General features: G+C 55.5%; 1 protein-coding gene across 1 annotated transcript; it reads right to left on the reverse strand.

Annotated features, from left to right (window-relative positions):
* Nucleotides 1–9548: 9548 nt before the first annotated feature.
* INSRR (insulin receptor related receptor) lies at nt 9549–23980 on the reverse strand. Its single transcript, XM_040988511.1, has 22 exons — nt 23896–23980; nt 20141–20692; nt 18315–18618; nt 18091–18233; nt 17775–17919; nt 16604–16818; nt 16296–16422; nt 14396–14634; nt 13828–13995; nt 13525–13720; nt 13290–13331; nt 12973–13193; nt 12579–12715; nt 12332–12494; nt 12088–12193; nt 11920–11972; nt 11598–11827; nt 11050–11160; nt 10753–10912; nt 10350–10479; nt 10054–10188; nt 9549–9852 (listed from the first exon to the last, which is right to left on the reverse strand). The coding sequence occupies exons 1-22, from the start codon at nt 23978–23980 to the stop codon at nt 9609–9611; spliced, it is 3906 nt and encodes a 1301-aa protein (XP_040844445.1). The 3' UTR covers nt 9549–9608.
* Between the last annotated feature and the right edge of the window lie 313 nt (nt 23981–24293).

Here is a 24293-nt window from a genome sequence, read left to right on the forward strand (position 1 = left end):
AAAAGAACCCAGAGTACCAGGCTCCTGGATTTGGCCTGGTCCTGTTCTACTTGTTGGATCTGGGGAGTGACCAGTGAGGGGGAGAGCCTTCTTTGACTCACTTGGCATCTACCTTTCAGACAAAATGAAATATAAATAAAAAAGAATGCCAGTTCCGGTTAACATACAACTTACAGAGATGATCAGTGGCTCAGGAAGTTGGAACAGTATTGCCTTTGGAAAGCAAGGAGATGACCAGTCTTAGGAAACATCCAAGCAAGGAATGGTGGGCATCACTGCCTGGAGTGTAATAGCTCACTGTCACAGGCTCGCTGCACTGACCCCTCTTCCAGCATCCAAAGCAATTGCCTGCCAGCTGGCTAGCTGCAAAGCTCAGCCTGCGAGTCATGCCCAGGGGTTTCTCAGAGGTGTCCGTGTGTCTGAGTCAGCCACCGAAGACTTTGCAGCTTCCTGGTGCTGGATCAGGCCTGGAAGCAGGCAGAGCAGGGCTGGGGAAGATGGGGAGGGGCAGGAGGGGTTCTAGGGTTCCCTCCAGCCCAGAAATTTGCAGAGTTCCAGATTCCCGGACTTCCTAGCTCAGGATTTGGCTTCTGGACAAGGAGGTCCCAAGGGATGGCAGTTATGCTTCCATGCCCTCCAACTTGGGCTCAGGGAACTCTCTCAGGAGCCTAGTTTAGGGATCCACCCCTCTTCCTTTCCCCCTTTAGGTCAGTCTCTCCTCCATTTGAAAGTAGCCACAAGGAGATCAGCATGTCTGCTCACTAGTCCTCAAATTCCTCACGGACGTGTTCTCCAGAACTTGCCGTTAAACACAGATGCGGAGGAGAGCAGGATGAGGAGGGGGAGCCAGAAAGCAATCTCAGACAAGTCCCAGGGGCCCTGCTTGGTTCTGCCTCTGCGAGGCTCCAGCGAGGCTTTGCACAGCCCCCTTCTGGAAAGAGTGCCCAGTGCTTTGATAATCCTGTGTGATAATTGCAAATGGAAGCATTTTTCACCTTTTAAAAAGGAATCGCTCTCTCCCTCAGTGAGGAAACCTGGTCTTCCGCCAACAGCTTGCTCCAGGAATGCTGCTCCGCACCCAGGGTGCTGACGGGGCACGTGCCCCGCCAACCAAAATCTTCCTGGAATCCCCATTTGCACCTGCATCCTTGCTCAAAAGATGGCACTTGGAGATGCAGGGCGCCCTGAGGCTGTGGCTATCATCTTATTCCACCTTCATCTCCTTCCCCACTGTACCCAGGTGAACCAGGGTGACTTTTCTGAGCAATCCAGTTCCCACTGTCTGTCTGGAAGTGTGGCAGAACAGAACTTCAGAAGTGGCTGCACCCGGATGCCAGAGGCCAAGTGTCTGCTGTGGGGGAGAAGTTGTGTTTGATTTCCTGTCTTCCCACCAGCTCTCAGCACTGTGGAGGTTAGTCAGGAAGGGCTGGGAGTTTGGCTAAATGGAGACATCAGTGTCTCATATATCAAGAGTCCTGGCTCTGCTTCCAATTCTAGCTCCAAGCTAATGTGTATCTTGGGAGGTGACAAATGATGGCTCAAATATTTGGGTCCCTGCCACCCAGGTGGGAGACCATGAGAGATGGAGCTCCAGGTTCCTGGCTTTGTTGGATCCAGTCCTGGCTATTGCAGGCCTTTGGGGAGTGAAACAGTGGATGGACTCTCTCTCTCTCTCTCCCTCTCTCTCTCTCTCTCGCTCGCTCGCTCTTTCAAATTTAAAAAGTCAGTAAAAATGCTTTTAAAGAGAGAGTAGAGAGGGTGTCCTGGTATAGGAGTGACCTGGGCAGTGACTCGAAGTAGAGCGATAGTGGGCAGCTGTGGGCAGAGCACACGGGGTCAGACTGGCTCATCCTCCTCACTTCTCTCCTCTCCCCTGCTGTGGCTACTTTGCTGCCAGGGCTGAATTTGCCATTACAGCAAATTGCAAAGCATCAGAAGAAAGAACTGGGAAGGCGGCAGCGACAGGAGCAGGCAGGGGGCATTTCTGCTGCAGCTAGAGTCCCAGGGCCAGGAAGCTGTGTGTCCAGATGGTGCCAGCGCTGGAGCTGGCAGTGCTGGGAGAGGGGGAAGGGACGACAAAGAGAATGAAGGGGTCCTGGGGGCTGGGAGAGGCTGGGAGGAAGGTTCTTGGTGACCTCAGTGAGGACTACTGGAAAGTGATGGGGAAGGGAGATTAGCCGAGACAGCCAAAAATCCTGGACACTTAAGGGACCCTGGGAGCCTCCAAAAATCTCTGGATGCCCCAAGAAACCTGTGGCTCTGAGGGTATAAAAGGACTCAAAAGCTGGGGGTGGGAGACAGAAGGGGCAAGGATTTGGGAAGGATTCATGTTGTCATAGGTCGGGGGATGGGGCCAGGAGCTGGGTGAAGGGTACCCATTTTCTCACCTCCAAGGTGTCACAAGGCATGAACCAGGACCAGGAAGTCCCAGTGGCCACACCTTCTGCTGCAGTCTTGGAGGTGAGGTCCTCCCTGAGGAGGGGAGAGGAGGGAGTCTGAGGATCAACCCTCTCCCAGCCCCAAAGAGAAGTCTGGTGGCCTTGCTGCTGTCTGTTCGGAGTCAGGCATTATGCTGCCAGAGGCCTGGCCACCATCCCATTTCACAGATGAGTTCAGTTGGGGATTGGAGAAGTTAGTCACCTGCTTAGTTCAGCACAAAGTGATGTTTTCTCCTTTCTGCACTCGCTGTCTTTAGCTGGTTTGTTATTAACTCTCTGAGCAGCTGCGGAGTGTGTGTCATGTGCTGGAATGTGTGATTTTCAAAGGATACAAAGACAAATGAGGGGGTAAGTATTGTGGCACAGTGTGTTAAGCCACTACCTGTAACACTGGCATCCTATATGAGACCATTTCAAGTCCTAGCTGTTCCACTTCCAGTCTAGCTCCTTGCTAACATGTCTAGGAGAGCAATGAAAGTGGCCCAAGTGCTTGGGTCCCTGCATGCATGAAGCTCCTGGCTCCTGGCTCCTGGCTCCTGGCTTCAGCCTATCCCAGTGCTGGCCCTTGTAGCCATTGGGCATGAACTAGTGGATGGAAGAGCTCTTTCTTTTTTTTTTTTTTTCCTTTTTCTTTCCCTCTCTCTTACCCTCTGTGTCATTCTGCCTTTCAAATAAGTAAATAAGGAAATCCTTTTTTAAAAAGGTGGTGTGTGGAATGGGAGCAGGTGTCATTGAGTAAGGGAGGAAAGACAAGGAAGTTGTGGGTGGCAGGAGAAGGTGAGCCACGGTGTAGAGGTCTGGGGCTGCCAAGGCGTCTAGGGGGAAGGGGATGCGTGCCAGGTGGGCGTGAAGGAGCAGGAGGCTTGAGAGGGGTGGAAAAGGTTGCCTGCCTGTGAGCTTCATCTTCAGCCCTCTGGGGAGCCCTGGAAGGGTTTTCAGCAAGGCAGTGTTGAGTCAGTTTTGTTACCCTCACTCCTTCACACACAGAGCTCCCCCCACTCAGCTCTGATGTAATGCAGGCACCTCAGTCAGTAAGTCCCACGGTGCTGCAGGACTGCCCATCATGGCGACTGTGCCACATGCTGCAGGGCCTCTGAAGGGGAGGCTTTCAGTGCAGCAGCCCATGCTAGACCCGGCTTGGTGCTGGAGCCTGACAGACCCAGCAGGGGACGCTGTGCCCGCAGCATGATGCAGCACACAAAGTGTGGCTAGACCTGATAGCGAATCCTAGCTCTGCCCTTCCCTGGCTATGGGTCTCTGTACCACCTTCAGTCTTGTTTTCCTCACCTGTGAAATGGCAGGATCAGTGTGAAAATCCACCATTGCGCCTCATGTGTTAAAGCAGATATCAAGTGTAGACTCAACTTTGGCAGCCCCAGGTCAAGATAAGTTACATAAAATAGCAGCAAGAATTGAGCACTATGGGTTCTGCTTGGTCTTCCTGTATGTGCTCTGCCCTGGCTGGTTAAGGCTGAAAGCTACATTCCCCAGGCCTCTCTGCATCAGGCTCTGCCACTAGAGGGAGATCCAGGTGTCACCTAATCCTAGTTTGCTTGCCCCAGTGTTTCTCAGGCCCCTGCAGGGTCCCAACTCTTGGGTTCATGGAAGTATGAATCTCTGGATTCCAATGATTCCAACCTCACACAGCTGCATCCTGGTTTTGTCTCTAGGTTACTTGGTGTTCCCACTCAGCTTCTCAACCTGCCTACACATGGAGAGTCTGCTTTGCAGAAATACCTGGTGGTTTCCTAGAGGAGGTCCTGACAACATCACGGCTGTGCCTGGCAGACAGGCACAGAGAGCAGGAGAGATGGGGGTGGACACGGGTGTGGAGGAGAGTGTGTCCCAGAAGACCCAAGACCCTGGCCTGGCCATGGGCAATAAGGTTAGAGTCAGGGTTGGCTGAACTGTGGGATTTGTGTTGGGCAGGGGCAGGACAAGAAGACACAGCCAAAAGTGGAGGGGAAATGCCAGGATCCGAGGGGAAGGAAAGAGGCAAATGAGAGATAAAGCCAGAGCTTGAAGGTCCAGGGAGGCCTACACTGCCCTCTGTGTTGCTGGGAGAGAATTGCACCCTCATGTGCTCTGGCAAGTCATTTTGCCTCTCAGATTATGGATGCTATCCTCTTGCAAACAGGTATTATTATTCTTTTTGTTGATAATGATGGTTGCTTTCTGCTTGGAAGTTGAAAGTTTCAGCAAAGCTCCTGTCAGGGAGTACTGACACGAGGGACTCTTCTGAGGAGGGGGGAGTGGCTCAAAGGGTTATTTCCAAGCTGGAGAGAGAGGAAGGTGGGAGTCTACAGGGAAAGAGTTTGGGGGGTGCCTACATGGGGGTGGTGATCCACTGTCTGGTTGAAAGGCAGGGTTGGGCAGAGGGCATGGAGAAGGATGGGAAAGGAAATCAGGCTGGGCAGTGGGAGATTTCGGTAAGAGATGGTGTCACCACACACACCTCACTGAGCTGGGGGTGTCCTTGGGGAGCCCTAAGTGCTCAGGGGTCTCTGGGGAGTTTGTGCTCTTGTTGACTTCCTCTGTGGTATCCCCCAGGCAGAAGAGCATTGGGCGGGGGCTACATGCACAGGATGCCAACTTCCAAGTCAAGAGAATGGACTCGGTAACCCCCAACTCCTGCCCTGCCACAGGACGAGTGTGGGGGTGGGTGGGGACAAACCCCAGGAAGAACTGGCAGAGGCAGGGGCCCCTGCAGGCCAGACCTCAGCCATCTTGAGCATCTTAGCTCAGTACTACAAACAGGAACAGCAGTCTTTTTCAAAGCAAACTGCTTGTTTTTCACTATGTAAATCATGTATGCTCTGTAAAAAAAAAAAAAAATGCAGAGCACAGGTAAGCAAAAAGAAGCTATAAATCATTACCACTCCCATCTCCTGGATGGGTTTCCTGAGTTTGCACGTGGCAGATGTGGGACACAGGGCATCTTTAGCGCGATCTGCAGCCCACCCCTTTCGCCCTCGGCTACTGCCCGCAGCCGCCTTCCCAGACCACTCAGCACACAGCTGCGGCCTTTTTGGCAATGATAGCACAATTGGATAACAGCAGCCATAATGTGTGTAGTGCACTTGGCATCCATTATCTTATTTCAGCCCTTGACCTTCCCAAGTGGAGGTCTCTCTCCCTGGGGAAACTCTGCTTCCAAAAGAGACCACCACGCCTGCTCTACACCTGTACTTCCCCTCGAGCTCCCTTCCCCCAGAACTTTCCCCAATCCCCCCTGTGTTGTTACTCTTCGTGCCTCAACAGCCTCTGGCCAGGTCCACCCAGGCTGTGAGTGCCCGTGAGTCCCCTCCTCCAGCTCCACCTGAGCCTGATCAGGCTGTCCACCTCTGTCCTCTTCATCTTATTTTCCTGAGCCCCTCCACCCCTGCTCCACAGTCTCAGTTTCCTGCAGCTGCCCAGGCTTCTCTAAATAACCCATACTACCCTCCATCTTCCTCTTCCCATCCGGATCTGTACCAAGATCTAGCTTGACTTAACCAAGAACGTGGGGTCCCAAGTGGGACACTCATTTGGGATGGGGCCTTTTGTCTCCCCCCACAGAAATGACCAAGCAGAGTGTCCCTGTGGTGGCTTACAGGCAGGAAGGGGGGGCCAGAGCCATCCCCATCCCAGGGTGAGGAGCAGTGTTGGGTATCTCCAAAGCTTCTGAGGCTCTCATATCTGGATCTCCCTGTTGCTCCGTGTCCTGCTCCTCCCTGTCCCCCTCACTTCTCTGCTTCAGGGCTGTCTACCTTGGGGAGGGGAGGTATCAGGAAGATCATGGGTCCCTATTGGTTCTAGGACTTGGGTCCCTATATTTGTCGTGCAGGTGAGCATCTTTCTTCTGCCCCTACAGTCTTCTCCTCTGCAATGATGGAAGCGACTCCCAGCTCCAATAGGGCCAGGCATTCATCCCCAGAGCGTGGGGAAGAATAAGGTGCATGTCTGGCTGAGGCTGTGAGAGTTACCATCTGGCTCAGCCATGACTTTGGGCAGGGGCTGCACCTCCTGGCTTTCACATAAGGCACATGTGCTGGAGTGAGGGGTTCCTGATTCTAGACCCAGGGTCATTCTGAGCCCTTCCTGCCTCTTGCTAGGACATCAAAGCTCTGAGCCATGTGGCTGCTTTGAAGAACTTGGCTGCAGTTGGACATCAGGGTGTAGGTGAGGATGTGATTTAGCCTTAACACTGTATGTCCCTGGGCACCTCAGCTTATACTGTGCACCTGGGGCTCGCTGGTTACTCTCTGCTCCAAACTAATGCCTGGTCCCTCCTCCCAAGATTTCTGCTCTGGCCTGTATTCAAAGTTACTTCCCCAACCCTCCCTCATGGTGGACAGTACCACCTGGGTGTCAGCTCCCTAGAGGATGAGTGACCCAAATGTGCTGGATGTCATGACAAGTAGCCAGGAGAGGACTCAGATGTTCTGGCTTCTAGGCAGAGGGTTTCAACACCCCACCTGTCAGTGCCACCAGGTTGGGTAAGCAGTGTTGTGCACAGTTTGCTTAGGTGATCCAGGTCCTTGGGTCCCTATGTAGTTCCTGGGACCTGCAGCATACTGATGCTAGGTCATGGTAGCCTGCAGCGTCTGTTCCAGGATTCACCCCTTGGCTGGGCATCTAAGACCTACTGCCCCACCAACCAAGTTCCCTGGGGCATGGAGGGGGCATGGCACAGTGTCACGGGGTGAGAAAGGAGACCCAGCCACGAGCAGGGGCAGGATGTCAATTCGTCATAATCTTGTACCTGATGCTTTCACCCAAATGTGATGCCCAGAAGCCAGTTCAGCTGCCCCACTGCTCCAGGACCACAGCCTCTTGGAAGAGGTGCTGTGGTTGCCCCACCTCAACCTGCCTCCACCAAGGCCTGGCTTGGTGGAAAAGCTCAATAAGTATAGATCCTACCCCTTGCCCTGGGGCTTGAGGTCTCTCTCTGGGTTCCCCTGCCCCACAAAGGGATCTCACTGGTTCCTTGGGCTCAGAAGGGATAGAACATGAAACCAGAGCTGCAGCACTCCTTTGCCCAGGTGGAGGACCTGTTGCAAGGCCATGGGGCAATAGCAAGGTGGGTGGTGAACATGCAATTCTCTAAGACTTGTTTGTTTCCACTCTGGAGTGACCCCATTGCTGCCCAAAAGGCACATGCAAGTTCAAGTGTGCCTGCGTGCTCTGTGTGCATGTGAGGTCTCAGATCCAGGGTTTTGTGTGGCATCTGCTCCCTTCCAGACCCTTGGAGCACTCTGGAGACCAGAACTCAAGGAGAGGGAGAGCCATCTCCCTGGCTCTTTGCTTCCTTAGCTGCAGGTCCCTTGGCAACCATTAGGGGTCACTGTTGCATCAGCCTTCACTGCCAGGCCTGGGAAGGAGAAAGGTGCGGCTACACCAGTTGTCCTCCTTGCCCCACCCTGACCTGGATAGGGCAGCAACGCACTTGTTGTCATAGAAACCGCCTCACACGGACTTTCCCACTCCACTCAGGCCCTGCCTGAAGGAGCTGAGGTTTGCAGAACAGCCACTGAGGTAAGTGCTCCCTGTGGTCCTGTGTGGTGGCAGTGTGACACCAGCTCCTACTTCTGCCTCCCCCTTCAATAGCATTTGCCCTTTCTATGGCTACTGCCCTTTCAAAGGCCCTCATGGCATTGGCATGAAGCCTGGAACTGGGGGTTGTGCTGTGGTGCAGCTAGTTAGGCAGGCATCCCATATGGGCATCAGTTTAAGTCCCAGGTGTTCCTTCTGATCCAGCTTCCTAATGACTTGGGAAAGCAGTAGAGGATATCCCAGCCCTGGTGGTTGTGGCCATTTGGGGAGTGAACCAGCAGATGGAAAATCTCTCTCCCTTTCTCTATAACTCTGCTTTTCCAATAAATAAATCAAACTTTAAAAAGCCTGGAAATGGTCAGACTGCCGGAAAATGTCAACGTGACATTTGGCCTGGGACCACAGGCTGAACTTCCAGAACCAGACAAAAAAACAGGTGCAGATTCCTCTCTGGAGTGTGTCTTGCACAGCTCACTGCATCACCACGACTCTTCCCTTAGCCCATTTCTGTCCTGGGATGCTGCAGGAGCAAAGGGCTACCTGCTGGACAGCGGGTTCCACTGGGAGGTCAGATGCGAAGGTTCCCTGTCAAGCACAGCCACTTTGGCCTCAGCCAGTGGGAGATAATGACCACATTGTCCTGCTTTACTGCCATGGCAACCCTGGCTGCTCAGGTCCTCACGGAGGTGGCGGTGGCCAGTGGCACATCCATCCTGAATCCCTGCCTTAGGGGTCACCACCTCAGGTCCCCAAGGAGGGAGACAGGAAGTTCATCTTGTGTTAACACCATATAGATGGAGAGATAATGGGCTGCCCGGGACCAGGGTACAAACAGGCCTCAGCATTTATTGTGCCTTCTCCACACTTCCCATGAGAGTGGGGGCTGAGGGTGGGGAAGGGGGGGAGAGAGGAAGCCAGGCTCTTTAATCCTTAATAATCCAAGGCTGGTAAGAGACTGGAAGAGGGGGTTGTGGCTTGAACCGAGGGACGCCCCAGGGGACAAGGCAGGAGGAGTTAGGACCAGGCTAGGGACCCCTGGGTAGGGCCAGAGGACAGGAAGTGGTGAAGGCAGGCCCACCGGCATTGGGGGCTAAGAACCCAAGTCCTGGGTTCACCCCCGGCCACCTGGTATGGTGACAAATGAAGGAGTGAAGGGCAGCAGGGCAGTGGTGAGCAGGTCATTCTGAGTGACCCACCCCAGCACCCTAACACGGTCAAGAGGGCTCTAGCCTGGGTTTGACCGCTTTTTTTGTTTCAAGCATGGGAGGGCCCCAGACATCTATCTGCCAGGAGACCTGGAGCTGGAGGGCGGCTGCCTCCAGGCCACCGTGGGTGGGTGGGTTTGTCTGTGGAGTCCCCTCAGAGGACTAGACATTTGTCTGTAGTCTAATATACTACTACCATGACCCACCTGCTTTCTCCTGAGGACGTGGAATTGCCCAGAAGCAACCACCTCCCACCTACTCTGTTCTGGCCATCCCCTCCCCCAACTCTGGCTCCTGCTCTCAGCCACCCCACCCTGTCCCATCCCTTGTGAGCAGGTGTGAACATCCAGATGCCTCTTGGCCACAAAGGTCAGGTCTCTTCCTCTCTGCCCACTGGAAGCCTGTAAGCTGGGGAAGGAAACCCCTGCCCTTAGTGCCCCACGCTCCCATTTTGAGGGCTGCAGTCTGAGGAGGACCCTTTTGGGGTGGGTGAGGAGTCAGGCTCTGCCTCGGAAGGCAGCAGGGAGCCCTGTGCCCCTCTGCATGCTGGGCTGTGATAGAAGGAGAGCAGACGGAAGGAGGGCCGCAGCTCCCCCTGTATGCTGTCCAGGATGTGGGTGAAGGTGGGACGCAGTCGCGGATTCTGCTGCCAGCAGCGGCTCATCAGCTCCTGCCTGGAGGGTGTGGGGAGCCGAGTCAAAGGGGGCTTGAGGCCCGGCCTTCCCCACGGGAAGCTCCATCAGTGGGGGTCCATCAGTAGGATCAGAGAGGCGAGACACAGGGGAGGGGGATCAGAGAGGGGAGAGGGGGAGGGGGCGGGTCAGCAGATGCAAAAGCTTCGGAAACTGAGGAAGGGCCAGGCTGAGGTGACTCACAGCTGCAAGGGACAGCTCTCCAGCTCCTCTAGCACCCCGCCATCCACGACGAACTTGAGCACCTGCTCATTTGAGAGACCCTGGTAGGGCTGCTCGGCCAGGGTCACGATCTCCCAGAGCACCACACCAAAGGACCTGAAGCACACATGGGAGGGCCTCAGTCCAGCACCCTGCATGCTACTCTGTGTAACCCAATGGAGGTGATGGTAGGTGGCGAGGGGGGGGGAAGATATGCCAGGCCCCTGCCCTGATCCCACCCCACAGTCCCAGAGCCCTCTGCTCCAGCCTGCCCCCACCAGACATCCGAGTGGGTGGTGAAAATGCCGTCCTTGAGGGACTCAGGGGCCATCCAGCGCACGGGCAGCAGCCCCTTCCCCCCCTTGCGGTAATAATCGGTTTCGTACACGTCCCGGGTCATCCCGAAATCTGGAAGGGGAGGATAGAGCAGGAGTGATGGGGGGAAATGGGAAGCTGCCCACCAGCTCCTGCCCCAGGAATATATCTCCCAACCACCTCTCTTTCCAGATCACCCCATGGAAATCTATCACTTCTGGAACAAGGAAGCTGAGATCCAGGCATGGGGTGATCTGTAGGCTGTCAAGGTTGGGGCTCTGAGCCAGGCCTGGGTCTCCTCATGCCTGGCTTAGGGGAGTCTCTCTACTGCTCAGGCTGCCCTGATTCGCCTGGTCCCCACTGTACCCCCAATCTTGACGGTCAAGTCCTGAGACACCATACAGTTGCGAGCTGCCAGGTCTCGGTGCACGAACTTGTTGGCGGCAAGGTAGGCCATGCCATCTGCGATCTCCCCGGCCATCTGCATCATATCCCCCAGAGCTGGCCGGGGGAGCCCAGGGTTGTTCTGGAGCCAAGACAGAGGGGGAGAGTGAAGAAGGAAGTGTGAGGCCGTTCCTTGCCAGAGGGCTACACTCTGCCCACACTGTGCTGGGGTCTCCTCCACGTCCCCAGCCCCCTGACCCAAGTCTTTCAAATCCCCACCTCTGCCTCAGGTCGTAAGGATCGAAGGTGGCTCTTGAGGTCTCCCCGGGTCATCAGCTCCATGATGACCAGGGTAGGCTGACCCTGAGACACCACACCTAGGAGACGTACCTAGGGTGGACAAAGAACTTGATTGTAGCTTGCTTTGGCTCTCCTTGACACACCAGGCCAAAGACTTGACCCTCTGTGACCACAACTTGACCCAGATGCCAACCCTGGCCACAAACCTAATCCTGATGGAACAATGACCCTGACCTTAACACATGACTTTGATAAAATTTGATTACTATAACAGTCACAAATTGGGCCACAATGTTGATCTTGATCTTAGTCGTGAACCTAATAATCATTTCTGTATTGAATAATGATATGACTGACCTCAATCCCACCATGACCTTTCCCAGTTTGACTCTAACCCCAACCACATACTCTGTCCCAGTTAGGATCCTAACCTCATCCCCTCTCACACCTCCTCTCTGATCTTTCCCCACATGACCTTAACCCTCACTGTAGAATTGGGCACTGCCCCAGCCCTGCCTCTCCCTTACCACGTGGTGGCACTTGAAGGCCTTCATGACAGAAGCTTCCTTGAGGAATTCAACGCGTTCCCGGAGGCTGGCCAGCTCATTCACTGTTTTCAGGGCCACAGGCGTGGACTCCTCTCCAGCCTCCAGTCCTCGGGCCAGCCCCTCATATACCATCCCGAAAGAGCCCTGGCCCAGTTCCCGGAGGATGGAAATTTGCTCCCGAGGCACCTCCCATTCGTCAGGGACGTACACTGAGTGGAGGCAAGAGTCGCAGGCCTGGGCTGCTGCTGGCCGTCTCACCTGCATCCCACCTTCCCCACCTCTCCCACCCCGCCAGACCTACTCTCAGAGGCGCTGAAGTACTCGGGGTTCACAGAGGCATACAGGGTGCTGTTTCTGCAAGGGACAGCGAGGTGGTCAGGCCAGAGGGGTACAATGTCAGAGGATAAGGGGGGAGGGTGAAGTCGGGGAGTGGGAGCCGGGAAAGGGGGGCAGTGGGATGCCTCCTCACCTCTTCCTGCCGTAGAAGAGCCCCAGGGCAGCGAGGATGATAAGCAGCATGAGGCCCACGGGGGTGACAGTAAGGAGCACGTGCAGGCTGCCAGAGTCCTCCTCCTCTGGGGGTCGGAGAGCAGAGTCAGGGGACAGCAGAGGGCGTGGTTACGTCGGAGGGCGGAATTTCCGCCCTGGGAGAGGAGGAGGAGCCAGGCTGGAAGGAGGAACCTGCCCAGGGCTGGGGAGCTGCGCGTGTGTACCTGGGCCGGGGATGTAGAAGGCCACACTGTCGGTCCAGGAGCCGTTGCCAGCCAGCGAAGTGGCTCGAACTCTCGCGGAGTAGTTTCCCGGGGGGAGCAGGGCCAGGTGCACCCCCCCAAACTTGGCGTATCTCAGACGGGAAACACACAGCACAGTGGCCTCCTGAGGGGAAGCAAGGAAGCGAGGGGGGCACACCCCAAAACTGGGATGAGGATGCCTGGGGAATGTGTGGGGGAGGGAACGCACCTCTCCTAGGCGGCGGTACTTGATCTCATACTTGAGGACCAGTCCATTGGGGTCAGGGGGCTCCAGCCAGCGTAGAAGGACACTGCTGCGGCTGGCGGCCTCCCAGGCCACCTTCCCCGGGATGCCATCAGCCTCTCCTGTGGGAGAGGGGCGTGTGTGGCAGCCAGGACACAGGTTGCTCCTCTCACACCTTCTTAATCAAACCCAAACTCAACTGGGCTGAATCACGAGGCTTGAGGGCAGTTCTGGGGTTATGATAATCAGAAGAGGCAAGCCAAGCAGAGCTCTAGGGTTAAACAGTATGTCCAACCCGCCAGCAGGGAGAGACGCTTCATGGCGCAGGGTCCTTGGGGTCGGCAGGGTGGAGGGTGGCGTAGCGAGAGTGGTCACCTACTATCCGGCATAGTGCGCGCAAAGACGAAAGTGGCGGCGCTGCAGCCCACCGTGTGCGCCGCGTGGTTGCAGGCATGGATGTCGATTCGGTATTCGGTGAAGTGGCGCAAGCCGCTCAGCACCGCTCGCTCCCGGGGCACCTTGTCCTCCTGGATCTCGAAATCCGAGCTATTGTCCCCAAGTCGGAGGGTTCCAGCGGAGCGTCGGTACCGCCCGGAGTCACTGGGAGGAGGACGCCGGTCAGAACCGAAATCCCATTCGGGAGCCAAAGCCAACCCTTTCCTCTGCCACCCCGCTCAGCCACAGGTCCTAACTCACCTGTGGGGACTCTTATGAATGGACGTGACCTTCCAAGGGGACCTAGGGAGGGCAGAAGAGACCTTATCAGGCTGGATCGGAATGGCCCCTGCACCCTCAGCCCTCGGCAGCCACCTAATTCCTGCAGACCCACCCCTAAACCAGACCCCGCCCACCAAGCCCCATCCCCTCTCAGGGACCCACCCTCAAAACCCGCCCACTAGCCCCTCCCTGCTGGCCTGTGCCGGATTCGCACTTAGGGATGGTGATGGCGTTGTGTAGAAAGTTCTCAAACTTCTTCTGGAACGAAGCCTCTTGCGCCTCCAGTGAGGGCGAGCCCTGTCCAGGGTGTGGGTCTTGGCAAGGGCAACAGCCAGGCTCCGACTCGGTCTCAAGTTCCCCGCCTTCACGGTCGAAACGGGGGTCGCTGTTGCTGGTGGGTAGCCGCAAGCCTAGGGAGCCGAAGGGCACGAAGACAGTCAGATGAGCTTCCCGACCCCACCACGGTCCCCAGCCTCGACCCACGCCTGCGCTATCCCTGCGCCCCCGCCCTGCGCACCACGGTGGCAGTAGTCATTGAGGTAGAGGTCGCCGTCCTCTGCCAGCCGCTGCCACAGCACCAGGTAGTAGGTAATGTTTCCATTGCGCTGCGTAGGTGGCTTCCAGCGCACCAGCAAGTGGGAGGACGAGTTAGACGTGGAAATGACGTCTTGGGGCACCGTGGGCGCTGAGGGGTGGGCAAAAATGAAGAGGGTGGAGTTCAGGCCGCCTCCCAAATGCTGTCTGGTGAAAACCTCACTCTCTGGAACCCAATTTCCCCTTCTTCCAAGGAAGGGGTGGGCCTAAGCTCCTAGCATCCAGCACTGTGCCCTTCCTTTGCCCATGAGTTTCTTCAACTATAGGCCTTAAGCTGTCCTAGCCCATCCTCCCCAGGAGCCAGGCAAATGACTTGTATTCCTCCCAAGATTGAAGCCTGTGGGCCCCAGCCTCAATGAGCCAGCCAGGTGCTATCCCAGCCTAGATGAGCCAGCCCTCTGCCGTACCAGCCTCCCTATTTCTGGTCTCCCACCTTCACCCTACTGTGGGTGTTTAACCCTCACTGTCTCCATAGACTTCATTCAGCCCACCTGCCGGCAGGGTGCGGAGGTAGATGATGGGGCTCTGGGCTCCTGGATGGGGGCTGTCCTCCGCGGTGGTCAGCGTGATGGCCCGTACAAACACTGCATACTGTGTCCAGGGCTTGAGGGGGGCCAGTGTCACCCCAGGCTCCTGGGTGCGGCTTAGGGGCAGCTCCACATCTAGCAGGTTCCAGCTCTGGGCTCCACAGGCATCCGGGCCCACGTGCTCTGTGGCATTCTGGAATGGGCTGAACATGCCATCCCCAGCACTGAGGGGCAGCTCAGCTCCCTGCCTGGTCACCCACACACTGTCATTGTCATTCTTCTTCTAGGAAATCTGAGGGTACAGTCAAACTCCAGCCACCTGTGAAACCCCACAGGGGCACTGTAGCAGCTGTGCCAACAGCCGAATTGGGGATGAAATTGCTCTTCTGTCCTTAGCAGGGAATGTTACTCTTTCGCCTCAATGAATATTGTAATGGCTTTGCATTGTAAAATAAGTGTCCTCTCTCCTAGGGACAGTAAATAATAAGGTGGTCCTCATTCATGACAAGTGGATTGCCTGGAACCAAAACCAGGACCACCCTCTTCCCAAAAAGACTGTGAATGGGCTTTGGAGGTCTGAGTGCCACAAAGTATAGCCAAAACCGTGTACCTGTGTTTTTCTAGAGAGAGAACTCCTAGCTTCCAGCAGCTTCTAACATATGTCAACAATCCCGACTGGTCAAGACCCACAAGCACCATAGCACAGGAAGCAGGAGGTGATGGCAGAAGGGGTGTCATGGGGAGCAGCGCCCCAAGCAGATCTGGGTCTGCTCATAGCCTGAATCAAGCTGAGACCCACAAGTCCTATCTGTGGGGTAACAAACACAGCTATGCTGCCAGGCAATGCTGTTGAGAGTCACTTCCTGTGGGACACCCACTGGTTGCTGCTCTCTGAGCCCAGAGACAGCTGTGTGTGGCTGTGCAGCTGGGGTGGGGTGCCACTGCCCCAAGAGAGTGACCTGGAAGCTTCTGCGGCCCCTAGCAGCCTGGTAGAAATGCAGGCTGAAGGGACCTGCTCAGCACCAGGTAAAGCTGGATTTGCAGCTGTGAGGTCCAGGAACCTGCATTCAGCAAGCGCTCCTGCTCTGCATGCTAGAGTTCTTAACTGACCACTGATACCTAGGACAGCCTTGGCCATTTGAGGGGACGTCACACCTCTGGCTTCCCTCCTCTCTTCTGCAGGACCATGCCCTGAGCAGATGCTCAACTAAGACCTAGCTTCAGTTCACTTCCAAGTCAGGTGGTCCCATTTTTCAGCCCACCACGAAGACAGAATACTCCTGCCAAGATGTTGCTCATCCAGAAACCATTTCTTTCCTCTAAAGAAATGCAGTTTTAATTTTTTTTTTTTTTACTCAGCCATGTTTTGCCTCAGTCCTTCCTGTGGTCTAACCACTATCCTTCTTGCTAAGGTCACTCTACTCCAAAGAAAAAGAGCAGCTGGTGGCGGCCAGTCCCTGCACCCTCCCTCCTCGCCTCAAGCTTTCACGGAACATTTGGCAGAACTCATAAACTGGCTAAATTAGTGGGCATTCCCCAAACCGCCGCTGGGGCAGAGTGTGTGGTCAGTATGGGCATTAGCATAGTGAATCAGAGCTTAATTAGCTCAGCCTTCCCCTGCTCAATGGCTCTCCTGAGCCCCCATAAGCCCTGGCTTTTCCATTTCTCTTTGTGGGGAAACTGAGGCATGGAGGAATGAAGAGGGTGAGGGCAGAGAGCCCTTAGGCAACTGTAAATTGGAGTGCGCTGTGCAGGTTCCCTGGCTCTCTTAGTGGACCCGACAGTCCTGGGAGGTTTGGGGGTGTGTGAGAGCAGGGGAATTGGCCTGGGCTTTTTTGGGTCTCGTCCCACCCCTGGGACTCACGACTCCTTGTAGTACACGATGAAGCTGAGCAGGTCGCGGGCCTCCTGTGGCTCGTAGCGCTCCCATCGCAGCAGGATGCGATTTGTCTCTGTTGTGTTGGACACGAAGCGTAGGGTGCGAGTCTGGCCTGGGCGGGGCGGGAGGCGAACACCTGCTCCCAATGTGCTCCATCCCTCCGCTCCCCGGAGTCTATGCCCTGCAAGTTCCCTCTTGCCTCCCCGCCTCCCTCACCCAAATAGCTAGTGCGTTAGAACAGGATCAAAGGACCTCGAAGGTCCCGGGTTTTGGGGGCGGGGCCCGGGCCTCACAGGCGGCTCGGTCTCCGTTGGTGCGCGGGTTGATCTCGGCCTTATTTTGCCGGCCCCTGGTGCCGGTCACCTCCTCCAGACGGTAGATGTGCTCCAGGCAGAGGCGCGGGTTGAAGGCGAAGTAGATCTTGCCCACAGGGATGGTGAGGCCGGTGGCTACCCAGGAGCCCAGCTGCTGCAGGTTCTGGTTGTCCAGCACATACAGAGTGTAGTTCCTGGGGGAGGCCAGGGCACTTGATCTGCAGGGAGGTGGAGGCAGGGGCCGATGGGCTCCTCCCAGAGACGCTGTACTGGCGTGAGACACTGTAGGTACCCACTCCGTGTTGCTGGCCCGGGCTGTGATGTGCAGCCAGCCACCCACCCTGTTTGTTTTCCTCATCAGGGAAATGGGATCAGTTACTTCCCTGCTTCCTTTCTTCCTTCATCTCACTTTTAACTGAGCACCTGCCAGATGCCAGACTGTATTGGTTTGGGGACACTGCCTGGGTCATGCTTCTCCTTCCAACCAAGGTGCAGGAACCCCTGGAATATGTGGTAGTATTCCAGGAGATCCAGGAAGCCATAGGAAACTACTGGACTGAGTGGCCAAGACATTTATTTTATTTTGAAAGCTCCCAGCCACTTTTATGGGTGGAGCTTGGTGAGGGGGCTAGTAGGAATGGGTTTCCAATCCCGGCAGTCTCACTATGCAGCTGGGAGGGTCAGACAATATTCCATCATAACTTAGACTGCGTGTGCTTGTGTTCCAAATAAGATCCATAAAAGCCATAAGAAAGGGAATGTCACAATGGCTTAACTGGCTAGCCCTCCACCTGCAAGTGCTGGCATCCTGTATGGGTACCAATTCATATCCTGGCTGTTCCTCTTTCCATCCAGCTCCCTGCTTATGGCCTGGGCTGGGAAAGCAGTGACAGTGAAGGATGGTCCAGAGTCTTGGTACCCTGCACCTACATGAGAGACCTGGAAGAGGATCCTGGCTTTTGGCTTTGGATTGACTCAGCTCAGGCCATTGCGGTCACTTGGTGAGTAAACCAGTATTGAAAAATCTTTTTTAAAAGCCCCAATAAAGCAGATTCCAGAGCCAGTTCTCTTTAGCCACTCTTTTGGGAGAGTTGGGGAAGGAATGTGAGAGAAGGGAATGGTCAGAGAGACCTATCTCTGACCCCCTTACCCATCCACCATGACGTCCCCCCGGATCAGTTTGAGGTTCTTGAAGAAGCCCAGGGACACAAGGGCAAAGGAGTGCTTGATTTTGAGGAAGCCAGTGATGGTCTCCACCAGCCCCAGGCTGCGCTGCAGCTCCGGCTCCAGGTTGTCTGCAGGGTGGGGGGAGATGGGGCTACAGCAGGTGCAGGGCAGGCAATAGGTCCCTTCAGGGCAGGGGGTGAAGAGAGGCATAGGGATACGGGACTTCAGGGCTGGGACTCCTTCAGGGGAGTGTAGCTCTGTGGGGTCACTAGGAGCATGGTCCCAAGGTGAGTACTAACAGCCCTGGCGCAAGTTGAGGATGAGGCTTCCCTCCACGTGGGTACAGCCCGCCAGATCCTGTGCTGCCTGTGCTGAGTCGATAGTCTTGGTGCCAACCTTGCACTCTTTGGGGCACAGCCCTTCACACTTGTGGCAGAAGATGCTAGCAGGGATAAGCAGAAGGTGTGAGCCTTGGGGCTAGAGCAGGACTCCTCCCTGCTTCAAGGTTGCCCCTAACACTCACCTGCTGCCATTACGCGTGAAACCTGGGGGGCACTGGGCCAGGCAGCTGCCCTGGTGGATACCAAAGGCAGAGGCACGGCCAGGCATGGAGTGCAGGCTGGCACAGTGCTCGGCCGTGATGCAGCGCCAGGACTCATGCTGGTAGGTGCCTGGAGGGCAGGCGCTGAGGCAAGCACCCTGGAAGTAGAGGTGGCGGCAGGCTACACAGGCACGGGGGTCTTCAGGCTGGCTGCAGCCCCCCAGGCACTCGATGTGGCAGCATTCGCCCCTCGCTGTGCAGGCCAGCCCACGGGGGCAGGGACACACTGTGGGCAGAGTGCAGGGTTAGACCTTACCCTAAACCCTGCCTCCTGCTATGATTCCTATCACCCACACCTAAGTCCCTCCAGCTCAGCCAATGCTACTTGTCAGTTCTTCCTCCACTTCCTCCCTGCAGAGGTTCCTGAGGCCAAGGACCTGGCCCCTGTCTGTCCCTACCTCCCACAGAGCCTGGTCAGGGGGTGTCAGAACTCATGACAGAGCGGTGACCTTGTCCATCAGGGTTGCTGCTCTGTTACCTGCTGTCCTGTCTAGGCCTGGTGCCCAGATCATGGCTGGGCAAAGTGCCAGGGAGAGTCAGCAGGCCTCTCCTGGGCAGCCAAGACCAGGATACAGTGAGCTGCAGGAATGAGTGGAAGGAGCAGCCTCTGCCAGTCATGCCTCTGTCATGGGGACTCCCTCTTCAGCTGCCTGGCCCTGGATAGCAGTGGGTGGATTTGGGGCTGGGGTTCCGGTAGCCTGGAAACTGCACGGTGGCAGCTGAGAGCCTATGGGAGCCATGTGTGAGGCGGGGTTGGCCGGGGCATGTTGACACTGCACACAGGAGGACAGGCAGCAGCTGTGTTTACAGCCAACAGGGAGGCATTAAGGAGGTGGGTCTGGCAGATACACCAGGGATCTGGTTACCCTCCCACTCTGGTGTGGTGGCCAGGAGGGGAGATGAGTTGGTCTCCAAGTGTTCTGTGCAAAAGACTCCACGTTGGGAGACCCCAGATCTGCTCCAGCTTCTGTGAGGTCTTCCTTCCCTCCTTTACAGCTTTCATTTCTGCCTCTTCCACCCATCCCCATTCCTCCACTTTCTTGTTTTTTGAGAGGCAGAGAGGGAATGTGCATCTACCTATTGGTTCATTTCCCAAATGCTCACAATGGCTGTGGCTAGGCCAGGCCAAAGATGGGACTCAATCTCCTCGAGCCATCATTACCTGCCACCTGCGAAGATATGCACGACAGGAAGCTGGAACTGGGAGTAGAGCCAGAACTTGAACCCAGACACTTCCATTGATACAGAACACGGGCATCTTAACTTAGTGGTGGTATCCAGTTAGGACAAATGATTGTCCCCACTACCTTCCTTTTTGTTTTTCTCTTTGTGTCTCCCACTTCCTTCATGGGTCTGTCCTCCCTGGTCCTGTGCTTTAGCTGTCATCTCTTCCTTTCTTCTCTCACCTCCTCGTCCCAATACTGCCAGCTTACCTGGGTCACCTGCACTGTGGTCACTGTTATTGGGACACAGAATTGCCACCCAAGCTCAGGCACTGTGCCGATACTTTGCAGGATAACTCATCCCTTGCAACTTCCCTGTGGTCACTCTACAAAGGAGGGAACTGAGGCACACAGGAGTGGGCAAGCATGGTTCTGCCCAGGGCCATTTGTGTACTTATAACCTCATTGGTGGGAACACACAAAATGATCAACTGCTGTGAATTTGAATTCTGAATCCCATCTGGCCCTGCCCTCCCCTAGCCCTGCCCTCCACACCCGGGGATCATTTTCCATGCAAGTGCCTACCTCTCTGGCAGTGGCTGGAGGTCCAGCACCTGTAGTCACTGTGCCCGCTGAAGGTGGTCCTGGCACAAGGCTCACCAGAGGCGCCCAGCACACCTGGGCACACGTCGGCACACTCTGCACCCAGTTTGTTGCCTACGATGTGGTTGGCCCCAGGCGTGGGCTGCAACAGGCCCCAGTCGATGGTAGACAGGTGGCACAACTCCTGGTTCTTCTCCACACGCACTGCCCCACGCAGCACGGCACCCAGAGCAGGCAGCCCCAGGTCACGCAGGTGTGGCATCTCAAAGATAACCAGCGCGTAGCCCAGGAAAAGGCGAGCACCGCGGATCACCGCCAGGTTGGGAAAGAGGTCCCGCAGGCTCTCCAGGCCATAGACACGAAAGAGCAGCAGGTAGTCCGTGACCTGGGTGAGGCGGGGAAAGCTGAGGCCCCGGAAGTCCTCCCCTGTGGCTGTGAACATGAGCAGGATCTGCAGGTGGCCCTCCACCACGCTGCAGTTCTCCAGCCGCCGCAGCTCTGCCACCTCGGAGCGGATGTCCAGGCTGGGGCACACTGTGGGCACATGGGGCATGCAGCAGTGAGTGCAGCTTGGCCCAAGTACCCCATGGCATGCTGGAGGACAGACACTGTGTGGGGAGCCAGTCTCTGCTATGTGAGTGGTCTCCTCCTTGGAGCTTAGTGGGCTCACTGCTGCTCATGCATGATCTCCAACACATCAACCACCTGAGTGAAAGGGGACTCTCCTTCTAAACCCATTGTCATTCTCATTTACTCCAATTTCATGCTGTTGGCCAGTTCCAAACCTGGAGTCATCCTGACTGCCTTTTTAAACCTTTACATCCTTTTCCTTTTTTTTTCTAAAAAAAAAAAAAAAAAATTAAAGACAGAGTTACAGACAAAGAGGGAAATAGATAGCGAGAGCTTCCATCTGCCAGTTTACTGTTCAAATGGCTGGGAAATCACAACCATGGGAGCTTCATCTCAGTCTCCCCTTTCGTGTAAACGTTGAAGCCTTGAGCCCAGCCAGGAGGCCCTGCAGTTTCAGCCCTTGGCACCACTGTAATTGCATCCCTTTTTCCCTTCTTCAGCTGTCTAGATTTTGTGCTGTCCTTTAAACCAACCAGCCAGGCTTGTGCCTCAGGGTCTCTGTACTCTGTTCCTGCTGTCTGGAACATCCCTCCGTCTACATGGCACCCTTGCCACCCTCACAAGTCTGTGCTCGAATGTTGCTTGCTCATGAGGCCTCCTCTGATCACCCGACTTAGAATGCCTACTTTATTTTCTCTATAATTCTTAGCCTGGGCTGATACAGAATTCACCTGGTTTATTCTGTTGAGGGTAAAATCTATAGAAGCAGGAATCTCGTATAATCCATTTCTGTATCTTGCTGCCCAATATGGCACCTAGTATAAAACTGGTACCCAGAGCAGTAGCCTAGTGGCTAAAGTTCTTGCCTTGCATGTGCTGGGATCCCATGTGAGCACCAGTTCGTATCCTGGCTGCTCCACTTCCAGCTCCCTGCTTGTGGCCTGGGAAAGTAGCAGATGACAGCCCAAAGCCTTGGCACCCCACACCCACGTGGGAGACCCAGAAGAAGCTCTGGACTCCTGGCTTCAGATTAGCTCAGCTCCAGCCATGGCAGTCCTTGGGAAGTAAACCAGCTGATGGAAGATCTTTCTCTTGTCTCTCCTTCTCTCTGTAAATCTGATTTTCCAATAAAAACAAATAAAGCTTAAAAAAAAAAAAAACACCTGGCACTTGATAAGTATTGAATGAACAAATGAACTCCATAATGGTGGCTGTGATCTGAGCTTCACACAACCTACTTCCCTCCCAGGCCTAAGGGAGCTGGATTCCTGGTCTCCCTTCATCTGTTTGCTCTGTAAAAGGGGATTTCACAGCTGTTCGTAGCCGCCATCCTTCAGCCAGACATTTCTGGGCACAGACCAACTGGTGCCCATTCACAAAGACTCCCTCAGCCCTCATCTTGCCAATCCTCGGGTCACACTTCTTCCCCCGGATACTGAGTTCATCGCTTCTCCTTCAGTCTTGGTTTTCCTTAGCCCAGTACTGACACCAAGACTACTGGGATGCTGCCCCAACACGGAAGTCTACATCTGTGACATCCCATCCCAGGAAGGTGGGCGGGGGGGGGAGGTGCTCTGCAGAGCTCCACACCATACCTAGTTCAGTGCTGGAACCCCTAGGCATTGAAGGGGGCGGGATCCTGGACACACTAGCTTCTGAGGGGAATCGTCCATGGCTCCCCCGGCTTAAAATTCAACTCTTGGCGTCTGCTAACTTCCTGCCAGCCTCCACTCCCTCTTATTCCACCACTCAGCATTCTAACATCTCAGAGCAGGGCAGCTCCTGATGGCTTCTTACAGGGGTCTGGCCAGGCAAAGCTAGCTCTCCAGGGCTCATGTCACACCTTCCCCACTTGTCAATCATCATTGGGAGCTTGGCCCTGCCCAGCAGCTGTGTATGTGTGCGTGCATGCGTGCCCACCAAGACACACACACGCAAAAAAAAAAAAAAGGGAGAAAGAAAAAAACACTTCAGTGCCCTCCACACCAGACCAATCAGGCTCTGTCAGGCAGATGGGGGGTTCTCTCAGGCGCCCACTTCCCATCAAGCCCATGCCTCTCTAGGGCTCCCCTGATGGGAGTCATTTGGAAAAACAAATCTAAGACTTTTGCAGATTAACCCCTGCCTTCCTCAGGACCTGGCTCTGGGCAGAGCTGCACTGGAAAAGTGACACCTGGATTCCCTGACCAAATACAAATCCTCCATCCCCACCCCGGGGCCTGGCTTCTTTCCTGACAACACCGTTTCCAGTGGCATCTGCTGGGCCCTGTGTTGGCAGAGCGAAGGAAGGGATGCATTTGTGTAAGTGTGTGTTGGAAAGGGGTGCTATGTCTTGCAGGCAGAGCTCTTGTGAATAGCACCAGTGAGGGGTCACCCTAATTTCCCCCATCTGTACCTCTCCTCTGTCTCTATAGGAAGGGGGACTGCCCTGTCCTTGAAAGCCCCCAGTCAGAGAGGCATAGAGCAGAGTCCTGGCGAGCAGAGTCCTCAGTGCAGCAGGGAATGGTGGAGTTGGGGAGGGGGCCCCTCTTCCTGCTCTCCCTTTGAATATTCCATCTTCAGTTTTTTTTTTCTTTTCCTAGCCAAGTGGCCAGAGACCCCACGAGTCTCCTTACATCTACACAGCCCCACCCGCAAGCCCCAAATCCTACTCAAGTGTGGCATCAACAGATGGGGAACTAAGAGACAGCCATCCTCCCCCAACACCAGCACACACACCCCAGCCAGCAGCCATGATGTTGAAGGTGGGGCACATGGGGGCAGATCTCCTAGGCAGGAGAACAGATGCTGTATCCTCCACTTTACCTGCCTCCTTTGAGCATCAGTTTCCTGCGCAAACAATGGATTCAGCTACTTCATGGTGCGCAGTGCTCAGCCACCTGCCTCAACCCACCCCTTCCCATTCAGCAGCCATAGCAATGACCTCTAACTTGCCCACAACCTCGTGCAAAAGGAGAGGTGGTATGGAGGAGACCAGCTGAAGTCCCTACCTCCACAGGAGGTGAGAGAAAAGCACCTGCATGTGCAGGTTGACCAGCTGTTCCCTGCCAGGGCTAGAGAGGGTGGGCTCAAGAGTCCTTCTAACCCCGATTTTCCTTCATGTTGCAGGACAGGGTAGTGGACTTCACTCTGGGCTGGCTGGAAGGCAGACAGGGCTGGGGACTCACCCTCCAAAGTGTCCAGGCCAAGTCCCCAGGAGAGAAGGATCCCAAGCATGCAGGCTCCCCAGGGCCACAGGCTGAGTACTGCCATCGTCCCCCGCCTGGCTGGCGTCCAATTCCTGGCGGTCCTCCAGGTGGCTCCGGAGAGAGAAAGGGCCTGACAGTTCCTAAGGGACACAGACCCGGGCGGCGGGGAGGCAGGCTGGCGGGAGCTAGGACAAGGAAAGCCACACAAAGAGAGCAGGAGCAAGAGAAAAGAAACCCGAGGCAGACACTAGGTGTGAATGGCGGAGGGAAGGGGGAAGGAACAGAGATGCGCACAGCGGTAGGGCCCCCAGAGCAAGAGAAGTGATACAGCGCTCAAAGGCCCACAGAGCGGCCCACCAACACCAATGGCGGCGCAG

The sequence above is a fragment of the Ochotona curzoniae genome, unplaced genomic scaffold (genome assembly GCF_017591425.1).
Source record: "Ochotona curzoniae isolate NIBS_2020 unplaced genomic scaffold, NIBS_Ocur_1.0 contig_4909, whole genome shotgun sequence".
Lineage (NCBI taxonomy): Eukaryota > Metazoa > Chordata > Mammalia > Lagomorpha > Ochotonidae > Ochotona > Ochotona curzoniae.